Source organism: Abramis brama (assembly GCF_963993115.1).
Source record: "Abramis brama genome assembly, chromosome: 23".
NCBI classification, from domain to species: domain Eukaryota; kingdom Metazoa; phylum Chordata; class Actinopteri; order Cypriniformes; family Leuciscidae; genus Abramis; species Abramis brama.
In genome coordinates, this window is record NC_139985.1 from 24,643,990 (window position 1) to 24,664,579 (window position 20,590).

Genomic DNA, 20,590 nt, shown 5'->3' on the forward strand with positions numbered 1-20,590 from the left:
ATCACGTGTGTTTTAGATTAAATATGCCACACTCAAAGACATTGCTGAGACTAACTGGAACTATACTGAATATATGAATATATGTGCTTGATTATTCAGAGTATCATTTAGTACAACCCGAATCAACTGTGTTAATGAGATCATTTGAAAATGTGGTGTGAAGTTTACAGATAATACTTGGATCACGTGTGTTTTATTATCATTTACTTTTTTGAATATCTTACATTATAAAAAAAAATGCAGAACTGCATTTAAAAAAAAACTAAAACTGGTCAATGTTAATATAATATAAATCCCAGTTATATATTTGGACAGTAGATCTTGAGTCTGGAGAAACTGATATATGCCTTATGCTCTTTTGTTCAAAGAGAGGTAAAATAGATCACCTTCATACTGAAATATTCAGCTGGAAAGATATTTTTTGCATTAATTAATAAATAATACCCTGCTTCATCCTTTCGGACAGGCTGTCTCATTTTAGTCCCACAGAAATACAGAGGGAAAAATGTGACTGCACTATTTTAATCATTGTTATGAACATTCATGCAAGAATTAAGTTATTATAAGCAAGGATGTAATTAAGAGCAGTTTTACTGTAAATTACTTAAATACTTTAGCAGGTTGACACTTGCTATTGCTATTTTATTTTAGTAGCATTTGCTATTATTTTATAAAGCATTTTAATGAGATAATATTAACTGAGAGACTATGTAATATTAAATTGGACTATTTAAAAGCGAATTACATGTATGTTCCCATAAACATTAATGTAAACACAAAAAAAACTTGGTGTTCATTTTCACAATTTACTGCATTTAAGTTAAAAAATATATATATTATGATTTGTTCTCACTTAGGCTACTTAATAATAACGTATGCAGGTTTCAGTTGGGGGGAAAAAATGGTGGAAAAACTATTTCAAATCAGAAATTGCTAGTAAATTTCACAATTACAAAGAAACGACAAGTAACCGGTTGAAATAAATGTGAAGTTAGAAAGACTGAAATAGTATTTTCTTGTAAAATGTAGCCTACTTCAGTGTTCTTTGTTTTATTTACAATTTCAAAGAACATTTTACAGTTACAGTTTGGCAAAAATGAAGGTGATAAATATTGTGATAATATATTTCATATCATACAAGTCAGACAATTTCTTTAAAAACCTTTAGCCCGAAAGAATGATAGAGTTTTGACATATTAAATGCTGAGGTTTGATAAATCAATAGCCTACATCAATACACTCATGCTGAGGTCAGCCAGCTAATGCATGTCTCATGAGAAGGTGGTCGTGTTAGTAGGCTAGTCTGTATCTAAGAGTATTTGAAAGCATAGACAGACGGAGAGAGAGGAGGTGTATATCTTCCCTTGTTCTTTGTCCCTCCTCTCCTCCACCATAGTAGCCTACTCCTCCTCACGCCGCAGTCAGTCTCTCCTCGCTCGCATCCCGCTGCAAACAGGATGACTCACAACAACCTTCACTTCACCCTCACCTTCATTTAACCCAGCCAGTGTGTATCCACACACACTGCGCCCCATTTCTACATCATTTCCCCGCTGAAACAGCAGCAGCATGATGCCCGACGCGACGGCGACCGCTGCTGCATCTTCGGCGAGCAACATCAACATCAGCAGCAGCGACAGCGAGAGCTCGCGGCACAGACACCGGGCGCAGGGGGACGCGGAGCGGCCGGAGCAGCAGCAGCACAGCGCTGCCTCTCAGCACACATTTTTGGGTGAGTGTGGAGGGTCCGGAGAGGGCGAATATGGACGGGACAGGTGGATGTGAGGCTGGCATAAGGGACAGACGGCATATCCTTCGGGAAGAATGAACAATGCGCCGCTTTGTTATGCTGCCTGCCCCTCATGTCTATTATGCTTCCCCGATACATACAACTGTCCCTGCTGATGTACGTGTGGCCTATAGAAGGTCATGCGGCAGCATCACTTCAAATGCGAGACTCGAGCTTTAGTCTACATAATGTGGGCCATGCGCTACTTTTTTGCGCTCGATTAGTCCATTTTTTACGGGCCTTTGGGCAGGTTCAGGTTGTCCGAGGCGCTTTTATGGCTGAAACGATTTTCTGTTTTACAGTATTGTTGCTGGTTTTGGGTTTGTTTATGTTTGGACGGCCTTCTTATTGTGGCTTGTTGTGAACCATTATACAACAGTTAGTTCGAATCGAATCTGATTGAATGAACGCATTTTCAAGAGTGCTGATATTTTGTCCAACAGCATTGGGACTTTTATTATCACTGTTTGTCTCTGTATAGTTGTGGTGTGGATATTTTAAATGATTTTTAGAACTATATCTTTATCTTTATTGGTACAGTTAGCGTCCTCAGTGCAAACATGCCTTAAGTCCAGCATAAATTCAGCCCAACATGAGTAGTGCAATATATATCATTAGCCTATTAGTCCAATCAAGGTCTGATTTCACCCATAAGATATTTTAAATACAAATGGATTAAATGCTTCTTAATCATAACCAAGTGTAGAAAGTATGTCTGAGCAGCTCGCACCCACGGAAGCTCTGGTGGATTCATTGTTATGAACGCAACTAATTTATTTGTCTCTGAGTAAATTAAATTTCTCATGATTAACATGGGATTTATTAACTTTATACAGTTCAGTGTGGCTCTCACATTATAAGACATGGCAGAAAACTAGGCTAGCCAGCAGCAGTTTTAACATTAAGTGACATGGCATCTGACGCACAGAAGCCAATGGCACATGTCACTATGCGTATTGGCACATCCGGTGGCACATCCGGTCTTCATTGGCATGTGCCAGTGGATAGTGGCATGTGTCACTGACATTATTGGCATGTGCCAGTGGTGGATAGTGGCATGTGTCACTGACATCGCGACACACTGACACTGACATGACACCTGACTGACACCGAGTCGCGGAACATGTCACCGTGTTGCGACACTTCCAGTAGTGACTGACAGATTAATCGAACACCTAGTACTGACGTAATTGTGGCACAAAATCCTAAATAAATAGCCTAATTTTGTGATATTTAAAATATCAATTAAACGAATTTAAAGTGCATTAATATTTTTTCAAACGTGTTATTTGTGTCACGTCTGTATTTGATTGGTATGTGCCACTAAATGTTTTGTAATACCAGAGCTACTTTATGTTGTTTATCTCGCAAAGTCACAAACTGCCCATTCTAGGAAAGACGCGAAATAAATCTATCATGGGTCACTACGAATAACGTATTAACAGTCGCGTCCATAAACCTTTATTTTTGCGTGATGCTGCACAGACGCACGCCAGTAGGTGTCAGTATAAGTGAGTGTAACACTGGCCAGCGCAAGATTCTCATCTGTGGCTTTAATATTTCAAGTCCTTCCAAAAAGTGTAAAAAAATTAATTATTAAAAATCATTTGTTTGTTAGGCTATGTATCTGAAAAGGAGTATACCGAGCTACTAGCAATATTCTTTATTTATACAAGTGCAAAAAAGTGCTCAGTGCATTTTAAAAATTCAACAAACGTTCGGTCGCGCAGGACCTTCCTCAGTACCTTTAATATTTCAAAAATAATTGTATGGAATTATTCAATAAATAAAATATTTTATTGGTTGTACAAATTAACTATGTGCATTATATGTTACATAATCTACATTATACTCCGGCAGACAGCTGCAGGTGTCACTACTGGAGGTGCCACAACATAAAGAGACATGTCAGTTTTAGTGACACAGGCCAACTGGCATGTACTAGTGGATATTGGCATGTGTCACTAAAACGTGAGATGTGCCAAATGGATTGCGTCATATGCCACTTGCATAACAATTTGCTTTATGCTGTCAAAAAATGATTTATAACATCGCTAAGTTAATGTGTAGCCTACAACATACATAATTCGATCAAATTATTTTTGAAATATTAAAGCCACAGATGAGAATCTTGCGCTGGCCAGTGTTACACTCACTTATACTGACACCTACTGGCGTGCGTCTGTGCAGCATCACGCAAAAATAAAGGTTTATGGACGCGACTGTTAATACGTTATTCGTAGTGACCCATGATAGATTTATTTCGCGTCTTTCCTAGAATGGGCAGTTTGTGACTTTGCGAGATAAACAACATAAAGTAGCTCTGGTATTACAAAACATTTAGTGGCACATACCAATCAAATACAGACGTGACACAAATAACACGTTTGAAAAAATATTAATGCACTTTAATTCGTTTAATTGATATTTTAAATATCACAAAATTAGGCTATTTATTTAGGATTTTGTGCCACAATTATGTCAGTACTAGGTGTTCGATTAATCTGTCAGTCACTACTGGAAGTGTCGCAACACGGTGACATGTTCCGCGACTCGGTGTCAGTCAGGTGTCATGTCAGTGTCAGTGTGTCGCGATGTCAGTGACACATGCCACTATCCACCACTGGCACATGCCAATAATGTCAGTGACACATGCCACTATCCAGCTGGCACATGCCAATGAAGACCGGATGTGCCACCGGATGTGCCAATACGCATAGTGACATGTGCCATTGGCTTCTGTGCGTCAGATGCCATGTCACTTAATGTTAATACCGCCTCTCAGGCTAGCTGTTTCTGTTCATTCAGCACAGTTCATATTCATTCTGTTCATGATACATTTTTATATTGATGTTGATGCATTGTCCCAGTCCTAGTTTTCTCTCATGAATGGCAGCAAAGTTCTGTTATTTTGCCTGAAAGTGTGTTCAGCAGGTTTCTCTCATTAGTGAAGAAATCAAACTCCTGGAGTGGATGAGTCTTTTTTCTTACATGCAAAGCTTGATGCTTTGGCTTCTTTTTGGAACTTTGCTTGTTGTCAGTCTGTCAGTCATCTGCTCATTTGCTCAGTAGCCTTTTCTGCAGGTTACATTGTTAAACCAGTAGGTCAAGTCAAGTCAAGTCATCTTCATTTATATAGCACTTTTAACAATGTAGATTGTTTCAAAGCAGCTTTACAGAGATAAGCGTATAATTTAAGGTAACAGAGATTGTTTTGGCTTTATAGCGGTTCTTTAATAAAGTTATTTTCCAGCTAAAGTTAGTTTTGATTGATTTGCTTCCGTCGCAACGATCATTTGTTATTAAATTAGGGGCCGCTAAGACGACACCATTGATGACAAGTGTGTGTATGACTGAGTCATTAAATCATTCACTCAACTAATTTGTTCAAAAGGTTTAATTCAAGAACGGAAGCACTAGGTTTTCTCTGAGAAAATTGAATCTGCTTTTGCTTCATTAGGATCTACACCCTTACAGTGGAGTTGGATATATCATAATAACTAGTTCTGAATACATGAATGACCAAGCCAAGTTGTATTTATGAGTGGGAAACTCAGAGTTCTAGATGATAGACAAGTGGAGTATATAAAAACATTTATTTGTGATACCATAAATAAGTGATAGAAATTAATATTTTATTGTTCACAATATAATTCTTTCATATTGTTTAGGCCAGGGTTTTTTTTTAACTGGGGGTCTCGGGACCCTCAGGGGCTGCAAGGTTTAGAGAAAAACTTGTAAAAAAATGTAAAATAATAAAATAAATAATAAATAAATACATTTTGTTGAACTATATATAAAAAAATATTAAAATAAAAAAATATAAATTTGATTTAAATAACTAAATAATACATATAACAGTACAGTACTAGTGAGTAGACAAAAAGTAATAATGTAACACTAGAGACTAAATATGTTCAAATTTATTTTACACATTTATAATGTTAATTTTCACAGTATAAATGGGGTCTTTTATACATGAAAACATATATCACACAATTTTCATATTTGGGGGTCTATGGCATCTAAAAGACTGAAAACCCTTGGTTTAGGTTACTTCCCTTTTATGTTTCCGACTTGAATGCGTGATATTTCATAATAACAACCCAACCCAACTCTGAGATGACTTTCCCATGTGCTCTTGAAGGCAGCATCATTTTGATGATGTGCAAAAACAAGCAAAGTAACTGGTAATACTGTGTCTAAATTGTAAGCTCAATATCTACTTTGTTTAGTTTATTGAACTTTTGTATAAAAGCAATATCTCACCATTGGTATAAAGGGAATAGGTTTGTTTGTGATGATTTATATGTTGGGTGTAAAGACTTGGTGTATCCTGGACTGTATTCTTCAGTGTTATGCAGTGGGCTTTTGACATCAGTAGTTAAGCAGAAAGAACTCCGTATAACTGAACCATTAGCACTCACATCATGATGTCATTGCCTCAGTTGGTATTTCATAAGGTAAACGAAAGGCCAGCAATTTGATGATGGATGGCAATTTTAGTAATTGGTTCTGGTATCCATTTTATTGTGTTTATTTATTAGAGATCTGTTACTTTTGTAAACAGGTTATGTCGACCCAAATCTCTTACAGTGGTAAAACGGCTGTTATGTTTGAACCTCAAGAATACCAAGCATAGGTTCAGATTATTATTTTTGTTATGTAGGTTTATGGCAAACCTATAAGCAAAACTGTTTTGAAGAGTACTTGTTTCCTCACAGTATGACTATCTTTAAGTTTACAGCTGTCTTTAACAGCTAAAGATCTCATGTTTCAACTCCAATGTTTCCAAATGACAGACATTTGCATTTCGAGATGACTCTCAGGACTCAAGATGAGGTTTCTCTCCTTCAACATCTCACAATAACAGCTGTTGTTATAGCTATGAAAGTGTGTTCCTCCTCACATCACATTGATAAACAAATACAGCATTCTTCAGAATATGTGTAACACAGATCATATGAGGCTGAATGTACAATTTTTTTCTATGGTTTATTAATATTATGTCATAAAGAACTGAGTGTTGTTTAGTAGGTTTAGTTTTGGGAAATACAGTGCAGAAATATTTGAAGTTGTCGCTCTCAGGCCACTGGGGAAAACATCTATAACTGTGTGTATAGTTGTTCATTCTATGTGTAAAAAATAATTATATTTCAAATAAATACTGTTCTTTTGAACCTTCTGTTCATCAAAGAATCCTGAGGGGAAAAATATAATGGTTGCCACAAAAATATTAGGCAGCACTGATAATTATAGAAAATGTGTCTTGTGCACCAAAATTATTTAAATTGTAATAATATTTCACACAATATCACTTTGTTACTGTATTTTTGATCAAATAAATGCAGCCTTGGTGAAAGTAAGAGACTTCTTTAAAAAAAAAAATCATTTAAAAAGTTATTACTGATCCCTTACCGAATTTTTGCATGGTATACAGTATGTATAAATGCATAAGAAAGAAAAAAAATATTATTAAAACGTTAAACAGTAAGTGAGCCAAGTAGAATGAATTCACAGTATTCATAAAACAGTAAGTGAAAAGGTCCTGGATGACTTACTACGTCCGTCGAGATTCTGAAGTGTGCATTCGATGTACGCTTTACTATCAGGCCACGGGAAAGGATTTGTGAATGGCAGTGAAGCGACGCAACTGACGCCATACGACAACATGACGAATGTAGTTCATAATAATTCACACATTCATCATAGGAGAGCTGCACAATTCTGGATTAATTGAGAATTACAATTTTATTTTATTTTTTAACGCAGATCATAATTCTCCCATGATTCTGAATAGACAACTAAACAAAACAGTCAATTTAAAAAATATTTCATTCATTTTTTTTTTTTTTTTTTATCAGATTGAATGAATGATTCAATGACTCGCTCATAAAGACTTCACTTGTTTCTGGATGAATTAGCATATTTGAAGGAATCTTTTAAATCAATGATTCAATGACACATAATATTTTTTTTACAGTCACTTGTCGCCACCTACTGGTGTAATAGTGTAATTGATACATTCTTTAGATGTTTAATAGGTGACTTACTCTATTTTGATCGCAACCGTAGACATCAGTGTTTACATCCGAACAATAGCCTAAACTTTATCCCAGTACTTCTGTGATAATTTGAATTAAAATGTAATGATACTGTGTGTTTGAAAAGACTGTTTGTGGAGCTGTTTCATAGCTGCTCTCTCTGGGTCAGCGGCAGCGTGAACGTAGATTTGAATGTTCAGCTGTGATTGTTCTTTTCAAAGGTTTAATAGACATTAATAGACATTTAGGAATAAGATCGCATGGGTGTTTGAATCGAGATCACAATCTTTTGTTTAACGGTTGCGAAGTAAGTTTCAAACCAAATGTAGTAGCTACCTACTATATAAAGTATGCGATTTCGGATGCTAGTCCCTAAATAACAGAATGTTATGCAACAAAAAAAACAATATTGTGATATGGTGAAGTGGTTAAACATTTTAATATTAGAACTGCTTTTTGCAATGTAAAAAGGCCAAATATGTTTATGTATATGTTTCAAAATATGAAAGACTGAATGAATTTCATTGTAACTGTTTGTTTCATATGTTCTTCTTTACATTCTAAAGACCTGACTTTCAGACATATTGGATGGTACTGGCTATTAAAGTCTATTATCAAGTGCCAAGCTTGTATTCAAATTCCAGCCCATTCAGTCATTCATAATTTCTCCTTTCCTTCACAATGCCCCATTCATTTGAGTAGATAACTCTCTGCTTCACAGGAATTGCTTCGTGGGAGGACCAAATATATATTCTCAGTTGCAAATGAAACATTTGCTGTTAATACATGGCTTACTTATACATTGAAAATATGTTTTTCTGATTGTGATATTTAATATACTGTATCACCTCAGCCATTTCAGAATGCAGAATGTACTTTTAACAAATATTTTTGCTTCCTCATGTAGTTATTGTTGACTCAATTCCTGACCATGCAGTAAATTCTTCAATGGCTCTCTTCAAATGATTTTGTAATTACCAGATTCTTTTGGCTCATCATCAGTATGAAGCATTGCTGTTTTGCAGTACTTTCAATTTCAGCACTCTTTCATTTCGGAATAATTGTTTGTAGCACTCCATAATGTCTGGCCCTGATGACTCCTCTGATAGGAGAAGTGCACTTACAGTGGTGAATCACTGCAGAATTTGAAAATAATCCAAAAATGGACAGGATTTTCCTTTGGTTGTGTAGTTTTTATGCGGTATCCTCCATTTAGAAGTTCACAGATTTCATTGCTTATTATTTGTGAAGCATTCTCTCTGCACATCTAAAGGATGCTATCTGCCATCATGTTTCTCACTGATGGGTTGCATTATGACAGCGTGGCATCACGCCTGCATTAGGCTTTACACACCGGGTAAAAATAAAGCTTAGAGAGTTGTAGGAAACTGAGCCAGTGAGCGCTGACTGATTGGCCAGATGTCTATAGTGACATGTGTTATGCTGTTGTAGCGTTTAGATGCAATCAAGATGCTCGATCGTGTTTTAGGCATTGTAAAAACCTTCCCTCTTTCCCTTTTTGTTGCATTGCCTTACTTCAGACAATGTACTAATGCCATCTCTTCTGACTTTGTTTGTTTGTATTATAGTGGGAAATAAAAATCCTCTTAAAGCTACACTGTGTAGGATTTTCTCCCATCTAGCGGTGAAATTGTTCATGACTACCAAATATTACTTTTAGCCCCTCCCATTCCGAGGGCGTTTTAACTCCTACGGTGGCCATATTATTTCACATCTGCCAGCAGTCGCGAGTAATCTCCCCCTCACATTCATCATGGTGTCACTGAGTGTAAAAACGCGAAAGACGAAGCTTGAATTTCCAGGTATGTCCCTCTTTGGCTAATGTATTTTCAAGATGGAGGCGCAACATGGCTGCCGCCATTCGAGCGACTCGCTCGTATGTATTCTAAATGGCAGATTCTACGCTTACAAGAATACTTGATTAGTTGGTAGAAGTAATTACACATTAATGAGCACATATCATTTTGAAAGAACATTTTGAAATGTTTTTTGCTAAGAATCAACTTAAAAAATTACACAGTGTAGCTTTAAATGTATGGTTAAATTGGATAGCTGTTGTTGCACACATCATAAAATACTGTTATATTGTTTCAGGTATTATTAATATATTATATTTTTACTAAACAAAACAGTCTATTTAAAAATATTTAAAAAATATATTTTTTAAATCGGATTGGATGAATGATTCAATGACTCGCTCATAAAGTCTTAACTTGTTTCTGACTGAATTAGTGTGTTTGAAGAAATATATTTTTTAACAGTCAATTGTTGCCACCTACTGGTAGGGTGTAATAGATTTTTTTTTTTTTACTAATATATTTCACACTGATATTTTGATCATATACCGCACCTACTTGAACAACTAAAATGTGTTTGTATATGAGATAAGTAACCCAAAAAAACAAACAAATTGTCATTGTTTACTCCCCCTCATATCCTTCCAAACCTGTGTGACTTTCTTCTGTGGAAAACTAAAGAAGATATTTGGAGTGACTGTTGACTGCCATTTAATGAACCAAAAACACTGAGACATTTCTCAAAATATCTCCTTTTATGTTCCACAGAAGAAAGAACGTCATACAGGTTTAGAACCACATGACAGTAAGTAAATCATGACCGCTTTCATTTTTGGTTGAACTATCCCTTTAAATATAAAAACAGCATTAACAAACAATATCAGGGTAGGCCTAATGCAATTTATTGTACAATAATGAAATAAACATTAACATAAACTCCCTGATGTACATAAACTATTTAAAAAATGAATCCATCAGTGATGCACAATGCCTCTGCCAAATTTTATATTGTAATCATTATGTTCACAACTTGTAATAATTACTTTAATGAGCTCCTTGTTACTTCCTTAAAATAATACATGATGTTAGCTAATCACATGATTTGTATTATCTAAGAACTGTATATTTCTGAAATATGGACATTACTTGGATACAGTCACCTCTGATAACAGATCACTGTAAATTGTAATGTAGACATGCATTTTCTGCTTTACAATAAATATTATATGTATTGTGAAAAGCGCTATACAAATAAATGTGAATTGAATTAATTTCAATCAAGGCAGGGAATTTTGGAATGTTAGAAAATGTTCACAGTGAAAATTAATTTTGAACAGCACAAACCACATGGAATCTGAACATTTCGATTCTGATTTGAGCCACTTTCATATGTGTTCCTAAATCAGATACAGGTCTGATGTTTTGCAATGCGACCTCAGTCTGAACAGTCATATCAGAATTCATGCGACTTCACTCTAGATCAAAATTCTGCGCTGATGGGAGTCACTCCAAAGATTTTACACACCGGTAGTTCTTTGAATATGGAAGATGGCAGCGAAGTTAGTCAGTGGAGGGATGGTGAGCTGTTATACTCATTGTATTTCAATGACAGCTGTATGCAAGCATATAAAATATAAAAACTGTACGAGAAAAACGTTGCTCTCTTTCTCCTCATCCTCCTTATCACCTCGCTTGCCTTAACTCATAAATGAACGCGTGATTTGCACCTCCGTGTTTACCTCCTGTCTGTCAGGTGTCTGCTTTTGGTTCTGTTTGGTTCTCTTGAATCTGATACTGCCCACTTTTTAAAATGTGAATAGCCAAATCATTTTAATAGCAAAACAAACAAAAATTGGATCTGAGCAATAAATCAAAATTGAGCACTAAGGCTTGCAGTATAAACATAACCAATATTTTTTTACTAAAATATAATATAATATTAACTATTGTTATTATTTTCTTATAAAATCCTTGATCCTTTACATTATGTAATAGCTATATGTTAGATATCAAGTGCAAACATTTAGGCTTTGGTGTGTTAGCAATATTTTATGATAACCTTTTCTTTCCCTAGCAGATTATTTAGTAGGTGTTGGACAGTGACCTGAGATTGTGTTAGATTTATGTAGACTGTCCCACTTTCTGAAGGTCATGTATCAGTGAGCATGAAGCCACTGTGAGCAGCTGAACATTTATAGAGCGATCACTGCCAAAAACACAACACGACTGACCGGAACCTCTTTATTTATCTTTCTTTCTTTCTGATTTTGACTTAATTGGATGATTTTGAAACTAAAAACAATATAAAAAACGATTTTCCAAACGATAGGAAAGATAAATCACAAATGAGATCTTCTCTTTTGTGTAGTGTGCCTCTAACATATCCAAAATATTATTTGCAAAAAATAATAATAAAACATGTTCCTATCTGGCATTGTTTAAACAACCGCATCGTCTGCCCCAAACTTGAGCAGTGCAATGAAACATTTGTGCCACATAATAATATGCATACACTTCAAAAGTTTGGAGTCAGTAAGATTGTGTACTGTTTTTGAAAGCAGTCATTACTCCAGTCTTCGGCGTCCTTCATAAATCATTTTAATATGCTAATTTGCTGCTCAAGAAACATTTCTTATTTATTTCAGTGTTGAAAACAGTTGTGCTGCTTAATATTTTTGTGGAAAGCATGATACATTTTTTCAGGATTCTTTGATTAATAGAAGGTTCAAAAGAAAGTCATAAGTTATATATACATATTTTAATTTCAAATAATTCATATCTTAATTTCTCCTTCTCTGAGCTTAAATACATTCATCCATCTTTCTGTGTCTTGTTTATTCAAAAAAACAAAACAAAAATTAATATTTAAAAAAAAAAATCTTCACTAAGATTACCAAGAGCTCACAATCCCAGTGGCACACATGTAGCAGACTCTCTGGCCTCTGAGGTCATTGTTCATATTCAGACACTGGCCGCTGTGCTGTCAGGGCTTCAGCGCTGGAGCATTCGAGTTGTCTCCTCTTCTCATGTTTCAAGGGGAGAGTGAGAGTATGAGAGTGACATTTAAACTTGGCACTGTGAGAGAGGGGGAAAATGAACGGCTTGGAGTGAGTCTGTTTGTCCATAGCAACGTAGCGAAGTGACTGACGTTTGTTTTCTTTTCTCCTCCTTGTTGTGTTCCTCAGATAAGCTATTTGGAAAGCGGCTGCTGCAGGCCGGGAGACACATCATGTCCCATAAATCCTGGATGAAGACGGTGCCCACAGAGAACTGTGATGTCCTTATGACGTTTCCAGGTGCCTCAGATGCTTTCTTTCTTTCTTTCCCTCATACATTCTTTGATTGCACGTACTTTGTCTTTTTCACTAACCATGTACAAATTTGTGTGTTAAATCTGCATACGAACATTTTTTACAAAATAAATCATGGTTCATCCACCGCTAACTTTCATACTAAAACTTATTTCTAAAATAAATAAACTAAAACCACATGTACACAAAAATCACAGTCTTGGTGACCTTATAAACGTTTTAAGATGAAATTTTATATGGAAGGGATATTTATACCATGGTTGCCACCAGACATTTCTCAAATGTTTTATTTCAAGACATTTGTCAGGTTTTTGTCCTTTTAACGCTCTTGTGTGTAGTCATTTCCATTGTTAATTACGAAACATAATTTTAGAGCTAATAACTGAGGTTTGAGCCACTGCAAAATAATGCACTTATTAGAGAGGGAGAAAATTATTGATTAATCCTCTGATGCTCTGGTAATTTTTGACCAAAAAATCGTACGTTTTTGTTTTTATTTTATTTTTTGAATTTTTGACTTCATCGGAATTGTACAAAACTTGGTATAGGTTTTGGCGCTTTCTATTTGAACAAACACACACACACGAAAAATCATGGACATGATTCGAAAAGGTTAAATGGTCCTGAAAAAATATTCACACTTGTATTGTTCAAGGTCATTTTTGACCGCATTGAAAATGAATGTGAAACGAATTTCATCTAGTGGAAACGTTTGGTTCTGCGCTCAAACAAAATCTTACTAAAAAGGTCATTTTTTGAGATATCAACCTCAAATTTGGAACACTACTTTTTTCACAGGTATGACTTTGATTTTCTCACAGTTTTAGACTGAAACATGTTTGAGAAAATACTTGAATTTTTTTTATTGAAAATAGTATTTTTGTGCATTTTTCATAATATAAACTTAAACTTAACTTTTTTCAAAGCTCATTTTTTGAGATATCAACCTCAAATTTGGAACCAAACTTAAGTCTGTGCTCCAAAGCATTCAAGATGTATGACAGGTTTAAGTTGGATAATTTACAACCATAAAATCTCAAAAAATACAAAATATTAAATAAAAAAACATTATTGAACTAAAATAGTAAAATAGTACATTCATTTCATTGAAGTAATACAATTTTTTTTGTCATTTTTGAGGAACTGTAAGCGTGAGTGAATTACTGTGCGGCTCTCAACAGTGTCTTTATACACAAAAGACACAAAAGAATCTTTTGTGCACTGTAGAAAGTGAAAATTTGCAGTTGGTACTATTTCTACCGTACCTAATTCTTAAAAATGACTTATGTTTGTTTAACCCATTAACCCAATGTAATCAGGTTGATTCAATCATATTAAATAATATTTTTGAATAAAACAATTTAGATATGAGGGAATTCTAAATAATTATTTAGAATAGGTTTTAAATTTCAGTAAATTTCCTTAAAGTTTTTTTTGTTGATAAAGTTTTAATTGATATAGCAAATAGGATCGGGTCATTTCCTCCAAGGAGGCAAGGGATGCAGTGCCTCCTCAAAAAATTGGATGAGAAAATAAAACAATGCAAATATTACAAAATGTGACATTAAAAATTGTATAATTCACTAGTTTTTCTAAAGTAACACTGTCCAACAGCAACACCAGCGGGTAAAGTTACAGCGGGACGCCGCGTCTCTCTTGCCTCCCCTGAGCCCATTGACATTCAACAGACCCCCTAAAGCGTGTGGTGGGTTTGGTGGGGGGTAAGTGAGAATGAATGGGGGAAGGTCACGTGAGAGGAGGCAATGCCTTCATCGCGCTATGATTGGATACGATGGGTTTGTGCATTAAATCTCGCCTCTTGTTTTCGTGCGTGTTTCGCGAATCGGTCTGAATGAACAAAATTATGCGTTAATGGGAAGACTAATTAAAAAGTAAGTAAACGACTCAGCCACTTATCACTGCTTTATGTCACGTCAAAATCAAATTTGAAATGCCCTGAAAACACAATGACAGTGTCGGGGTTTTAGTGGGGTGAAATTAAAGGCACATTTTTGTGTACCAGTGTTGATCTGAGCTTGATGAGAACAGATGAAAATAAGTTGACTATTATACTTGGCATTTATACTTGGTTTTAATAAATAGAACATTAATTGCATAGTTAATGTAAAAATACAAAATAGATTTGTATTTGGTTTCTCTTTTTTTGATGTAATGTTTATTTAACCAGGAACATGTGCCAACATTATGTGTAACTGGGACACAAATTTACATTTGATTTATAAAAAAATATATATATATATTAAAATGATTTTGCCTCCTCATTTCAGAACAACACTGCATGCCACTGAATATGATGTAATGTAATTGTAATCTGAAAGTAACAAAGTAGAATTAGTTGAAAGGATTTAATTCCTGTTGTATCATGTGTTTCTGGCTGCATTTACATTATTTAGGCTTGTGAACTAGTATTTTAAACAAAATAGATGGTCACACAGGCATTTGTTATGGAAGTTGGTCTCTAGCAAGGCATGCTAGTTTAAACCAGCCTGGACCAGCATGAAAAATCAGGATGATTTTTGCTGTATTTTTCAGCAGTGTATCTGAACATAATAAATAATGGATATTGGTCATCACTGAGACTGAGGTGTTTATATTTGTCTCCGTGCAGACACCACAGATGACCACACGCTGCTCTGGCTTCTGAACCACATACGGCTCGGCATCCCAGAACTCATTATCCAGATCCGACATCACAAACACACCAGAATGCACGCCTTCTTCGTCACGGCCACATACGAAAAGTGAGAGGGCATGGGAAGGAAACAGCTTTTATCTTTCTTTTAGTTTCTTCTGTTATATTTATTAATGGTTTCTTCAGGTGATGCACTGAGGCATGAGGGTCAAGCAAATGCTTGTTTGATGTTTATTATTGTCATGTTCCAACATGAGCCTCTAAAGAACGCCTGAGAAGTTCAGAGCCTCATGGGACCACAGTGCATCAAGACAGTTTATGAAACACACTACCGTTCAAAAGTATGGGGTCAGTAAGAGTCTCTGATTCTCATCAAGAATGCCAAGTTCTGTCGACAGCAACAGCAAGACCAAATACATTAACAATGTCATATCCATTACCATGCTAAAAATCTTCAGAGAGTTGTCATGACAGAACTGCATTTATTTGATCATAAATATAGCAAAAACCTTAATATTGTGTAAAATTAATATTTGTGTAAATCACAATTTAAAATGAATGTTTTCTATTTGAATATATTGTGAAATGTAATTTTATTCCTGTGATCAAAGCTGATTTTCAGCATCATGTCACATGATTCTTCAGAAATCATTATAATATGCTGATTTGGTTAGGTATTGTTATCATTAGGTATTATTAATGTTGAAAACGGTTGTGCTGCTTAACATTTTTGTGATCATATTTTTAGAATAATTTTATGAATCAAAAACAGTATTTTTGGGGGGAATATAAATCGTATGTACATTATAAATGTCTTTACACTCACTGGTGATCAATTTATTGCATCCTTACTGAATAAAAGTATTAATTTCTTTAAAATTAAAAAAAACATTCTGACCTCAAACTTTTGAACGGTAGAGTACAACGAAAGTTTGTTTTGGAACATTAAGACGGTTATTTGCTTGATTGTAGGTCCTTTCATAGTGTTTATGGTTAGAGGCTATCTTAAGGTTGACTGATGCTGATGTATTTTGTCGTTGTGTGGTCAGTCTTTTACGAGGGGCTGAAGAGATGGGACTGCAGAAAGCTGTGAAGCCGGAGTTTGGTGGCGGGTCTCGCAGTTTCTCCTGTGAGGAAGATTACATCTACGACAACATTGAGAGTGAACTCTGTTTCTTCACTTCACAGGTCCTTAATAATATTGAGCATTAAAGTTTTGACTTGCCTGTATACAGGATTCAGAATTCAAGTTTAGGATTTTTGTAGTTACTGGACTTTCACTACACTAATATCAAGAGGGCTTTTGACATCTTATTTAAACAGAAAAAAATGCATACACAAAAAAAGTGGTAACTAAAAATTATAACTAGTTTTATTCAAGTGAAAAATAGTATTTATTATCACTGAATAAACCTAAATACATTCATTAATACCAACAAAACAATTTTTTTTGTTAAGTCAGGTAGAACTTAATGTAAAAATTGCACGTTACTAGTTATAAAGTGTAATTACACATTCTTACAAGTAACTTACAAAGTTAACATGTTCCATAAGGGAGTATTTTGGATTAATGGTGGCTTTTATTTTTAAAAGCAACAACCAAACTTCAACAACATCTGAGACATATTGATTACCACAGAAAATAATTTTCACTCATCCCTTAGTTTGTAAAAACATAGCATATGTGTAAAGGAATGCACTTGCATGAAAGTCTAGCCTATATGGAGATCATACAGCACAAATAAACTTAATATTTATGTAAAAGAATTTGAAATAAAATATAAATATTAGATGAAAACCTACACAACAACCAACTGAAATAAAGTAAGTTGAAGTACTAATATTACTAAAATTGAAATTAAAATAAATTAAAAGTAAATAGGAATGTTAAAAAACAAAAGCTAATAAAAAATTGCTAAAACTTAAAAATTGAAAATATAAAAATAAAATATTATTCAAATATTAATAAACACTATAATAGCATATAAATAATATTATAGTAACACTGTTTTCAACATGTCCTGACCATGCTGATCCGATGATCCCAATAAATCTGTGATGATGATGATGTACAGCCCAAGAATACACAGGGACATGATGTTCTGACCATAAAGCAGTTTTCACATGAAGCAAACACTACATGCAGAAATGATGTTGGTAAATCATTGGTAAACTTGAAAAGTAGTAAACTTCCCTACTTTATAGTAGGCGAAAAACAGGATGTGACAAAAGAAGTATGTCAGAATTCCAGTACTCATAAAAGAGTAGACAAAAAGTACCCGGATGACTCACTTCTTCCGGCGAGATTCTGAAGTGCACAGATGTTGGACACTTTACTATCCCATGATGCAACTGACGCTGGTAGATCACATGACAGTAACAACATGGCGGATGTAGTGCGTCCAGGTTACATTCGTACTACATAGAACGTACTTTTTAGTGGTCCTGAAGTAACTACTTATTCAAAATAAGTACTTACTCTAGAGAGTATGCGATTTCAGACAGCCATTTAGATTAAATTTTAATTATTTGTACAAAAAATAAGTGTCACTTTTTTACTTTTAAATGGTTAATATCTTGCCCCATAGACGTCCATTGTAATCACATGACTGTAAACTATTTGTTTTGGTTATAAACTGAGAGCCGAATCAGTTTTTCTTCTGTGTTTATCGACATCAAGGACATTGTCAATAGAGCTTAGGTTTGAGTTAGCCCATGATATTCTTTTAAAGAATGAAGTCATTGAGACATCGAGTTGGGTTGTACATTTTTGTATCCCGCGGACATTGTTATAGATTGAAGCGTATTCTTTTCACAGGAACGCCAAAGCATAATCAAATACTGGCTGGACAATCTCAGAGCTAAACATGGGGAGGCCCTTCACAACATCCACTTCCTGGAAGGGCAGCCAATCAGTGAGTTCTTATATTTAGACTTTATGAGAGCCCTGAGAAGTGTGTGCCTGAGCTGTACCAGTGGCCTGTATGTATGTATAAGTCACTCATATTTGTGTATCAGTGTCTGCAATTTAAATGTGCAGGCTGACACTTTATATGTTGCTAAAGGTTTCTAGAAGGAAAAGTTTTACCAAAGTTTTGAATACTTGTTCATGTTGTGTGTGTGTGTTAGTGAGCGTGCACTGTGTGTGTATGTTCCAGTTCCTGAGCTGAGGGCGCGAGGTGTGATCCAGCAAGTCTTCCCGCTTCATGAGCAGAGGATTCTGGGACAGCTGATGAAGTCATGGGTGCAGGCCGTGTGTGAGAAACAGCCCCTAGGTTAGTAGTTATTGAAGTCAGCATTGAAATATACACATTTTTTGGTGTCAGTTTTGTTGTTGTTTTGTGAATTGAGAAGTAATGTTGCTAACCCTGCTGAAAAGAAAAACACTTTTGCTGGTTTTGTTAACTTTCCTTTAGATGGTCTCCCAGCTTAACCAACTGGTCTCCCAGACTGACCAGCTGAAAAGTGCCCAAACATTTACTTTATAAGACTGGTTTCTTCTTTCTGTATACTATAGATATGTAGAACATATCTGCGTTTTTGCATCAAATGTCTGTAATGTGTGTTGTAGGTGCGAAACTTTTAGGAATATTATCCAAGATGAAGGCTACTCCATATTAGTCGTGTCTGACATGACCATTAACTTAAGTGAATGAAAGGCAATAATAAGCAATATGCGTTCACACAAATGACTTTATTTGAATGTTTCATAGATATAACATGACACCGAGTTGTTAGAAAATAAATTAGTAGTGACATCATTATGTGATGACGTAAGGAACCGATGAATCTTTTTTTTTTTTAACTGGTTCACTGAAACAAACTCTCTGAAAGAACCAGTTCGAGGAAATGAATCGGACTTCACATCACTTATATTTATCAACAAACAATAAATCCAGGTACATGAAATGAAAGCAAAAACAGTGAATTCATATGCGACAATAAGACACGATAAATCAAGACAAGGGCAAGACAGATAAAACTGAACTGAGCATCACACACACGATGCTGCTACCATAAGAGACAACACCAGACAAAGAACAAAGGCAACACTGGGGTTTAAGTACACCAGATAACAGAGGCTAACAGGTGAAGGAAATCAGTCTCTAAGGCAACAGAGAAGGCAAACAGTGGCTAAACCAGGAAGTGAGAAAACAGAAACAATGAGAACAAAAATATATTTCAAAAATAGAGTCCTTGAACACCAGACTGGGGAAAATAAGACAGGAATCATAATGCTATGCTAGGCTAATGCTATACATTATGTGCTTAAAGGGTTGAAAAATAAATATTACATTCTAAACAACAAAAAAAACGTTTTTTTGTTGTTGTTTAGAATGTAATATTTATTTTTCAACCCTTTTAGCACATAATGTTACCATTTTAAAGTTAAGAAGTTAAAATCACTCAATTAAAAATGATAATTAACAAAAGCAAAGGCTAAATGTTAACTGGTATGAGATACACACACATTCATATGAATGTAGTAATTATATCATAATTATATTATATTATACTCCATAATTATATTAAATATAATTATATTTGTACTCCATTAAAATAGTCCCTTTGTCCTCTCATAAAATAATACATGTACAATTTTAAACCTACATTTAATGTCTAACAACAAATATTTTAGTAAAATGTATATTTTAGTCAGAATTAATTCTGATTAACAGTTTTCTTTCTGTGCATAGCATGCAAGTGTGATTAATCAATAAACAAATTCATTGTTGATTATTTTCATTACTGATTATTATTGATTTTATCACTTTTTTGCTAAAGCCCTACTTGAATGATTGGTCTAAGTCTGTGTCCTCTTTGTTTTCTGTTAGATGATATTTGTGATTATTTTGGAGCGAAGATTGCCATGTACTTTGCCTGGCTGGGTTTCTACACCACTTCCATGTTGTATCCAGCTGTTATTGGCTTTGTATTGTGGATGCTTACAGAATCAGATCAGGTATTTGACCACT

The 20,590-nt window shown here is 34.9% G+C and overlaps 1 protein-coding gene across 1 annotated transcript in view; it reads left to right on the forward strand.

The window, feature by feature from the left end:
- Nucleotides 1-1,427: 1,427 nt before the first annotated feature.
- The window catches only part of ano8b (anoctamin 8b), a 33,912-nt gene continuing 14,749 nt past the window's right edge, over nt 1,428-20,590 (forward strand). The window contains exons 1-7 of the mRNA XM_084100323.1: nt 1,428-1,732; nt 12,836-12,946; nt 15,591-15,723; nt 16,664-16,802; nt 18,433-18,529; nt 18,773-18,889; nt 20,450-20,577. Of these exons, the coding sequence (XP_083956449.1) occupies nt 1,570-1,732; nt 12,836-12,946; nt 15,591-15,723; nt 16,664-16,802; nt 18,433-18,529; nt 18,773-18,889; nt 20,450-20,577 (888 nt within the window). The 5' untranslated portion in view covers nt 1,428-1,569. The remainder of the gene's footprint in view (nt 1,733-12,835; nt 12,947-15,590; nt 15,724-16,663; nt 16,803-18,432; nt 18,530-18,772; nt 18,890-20,449; nt 20,578-20,590) is intronic.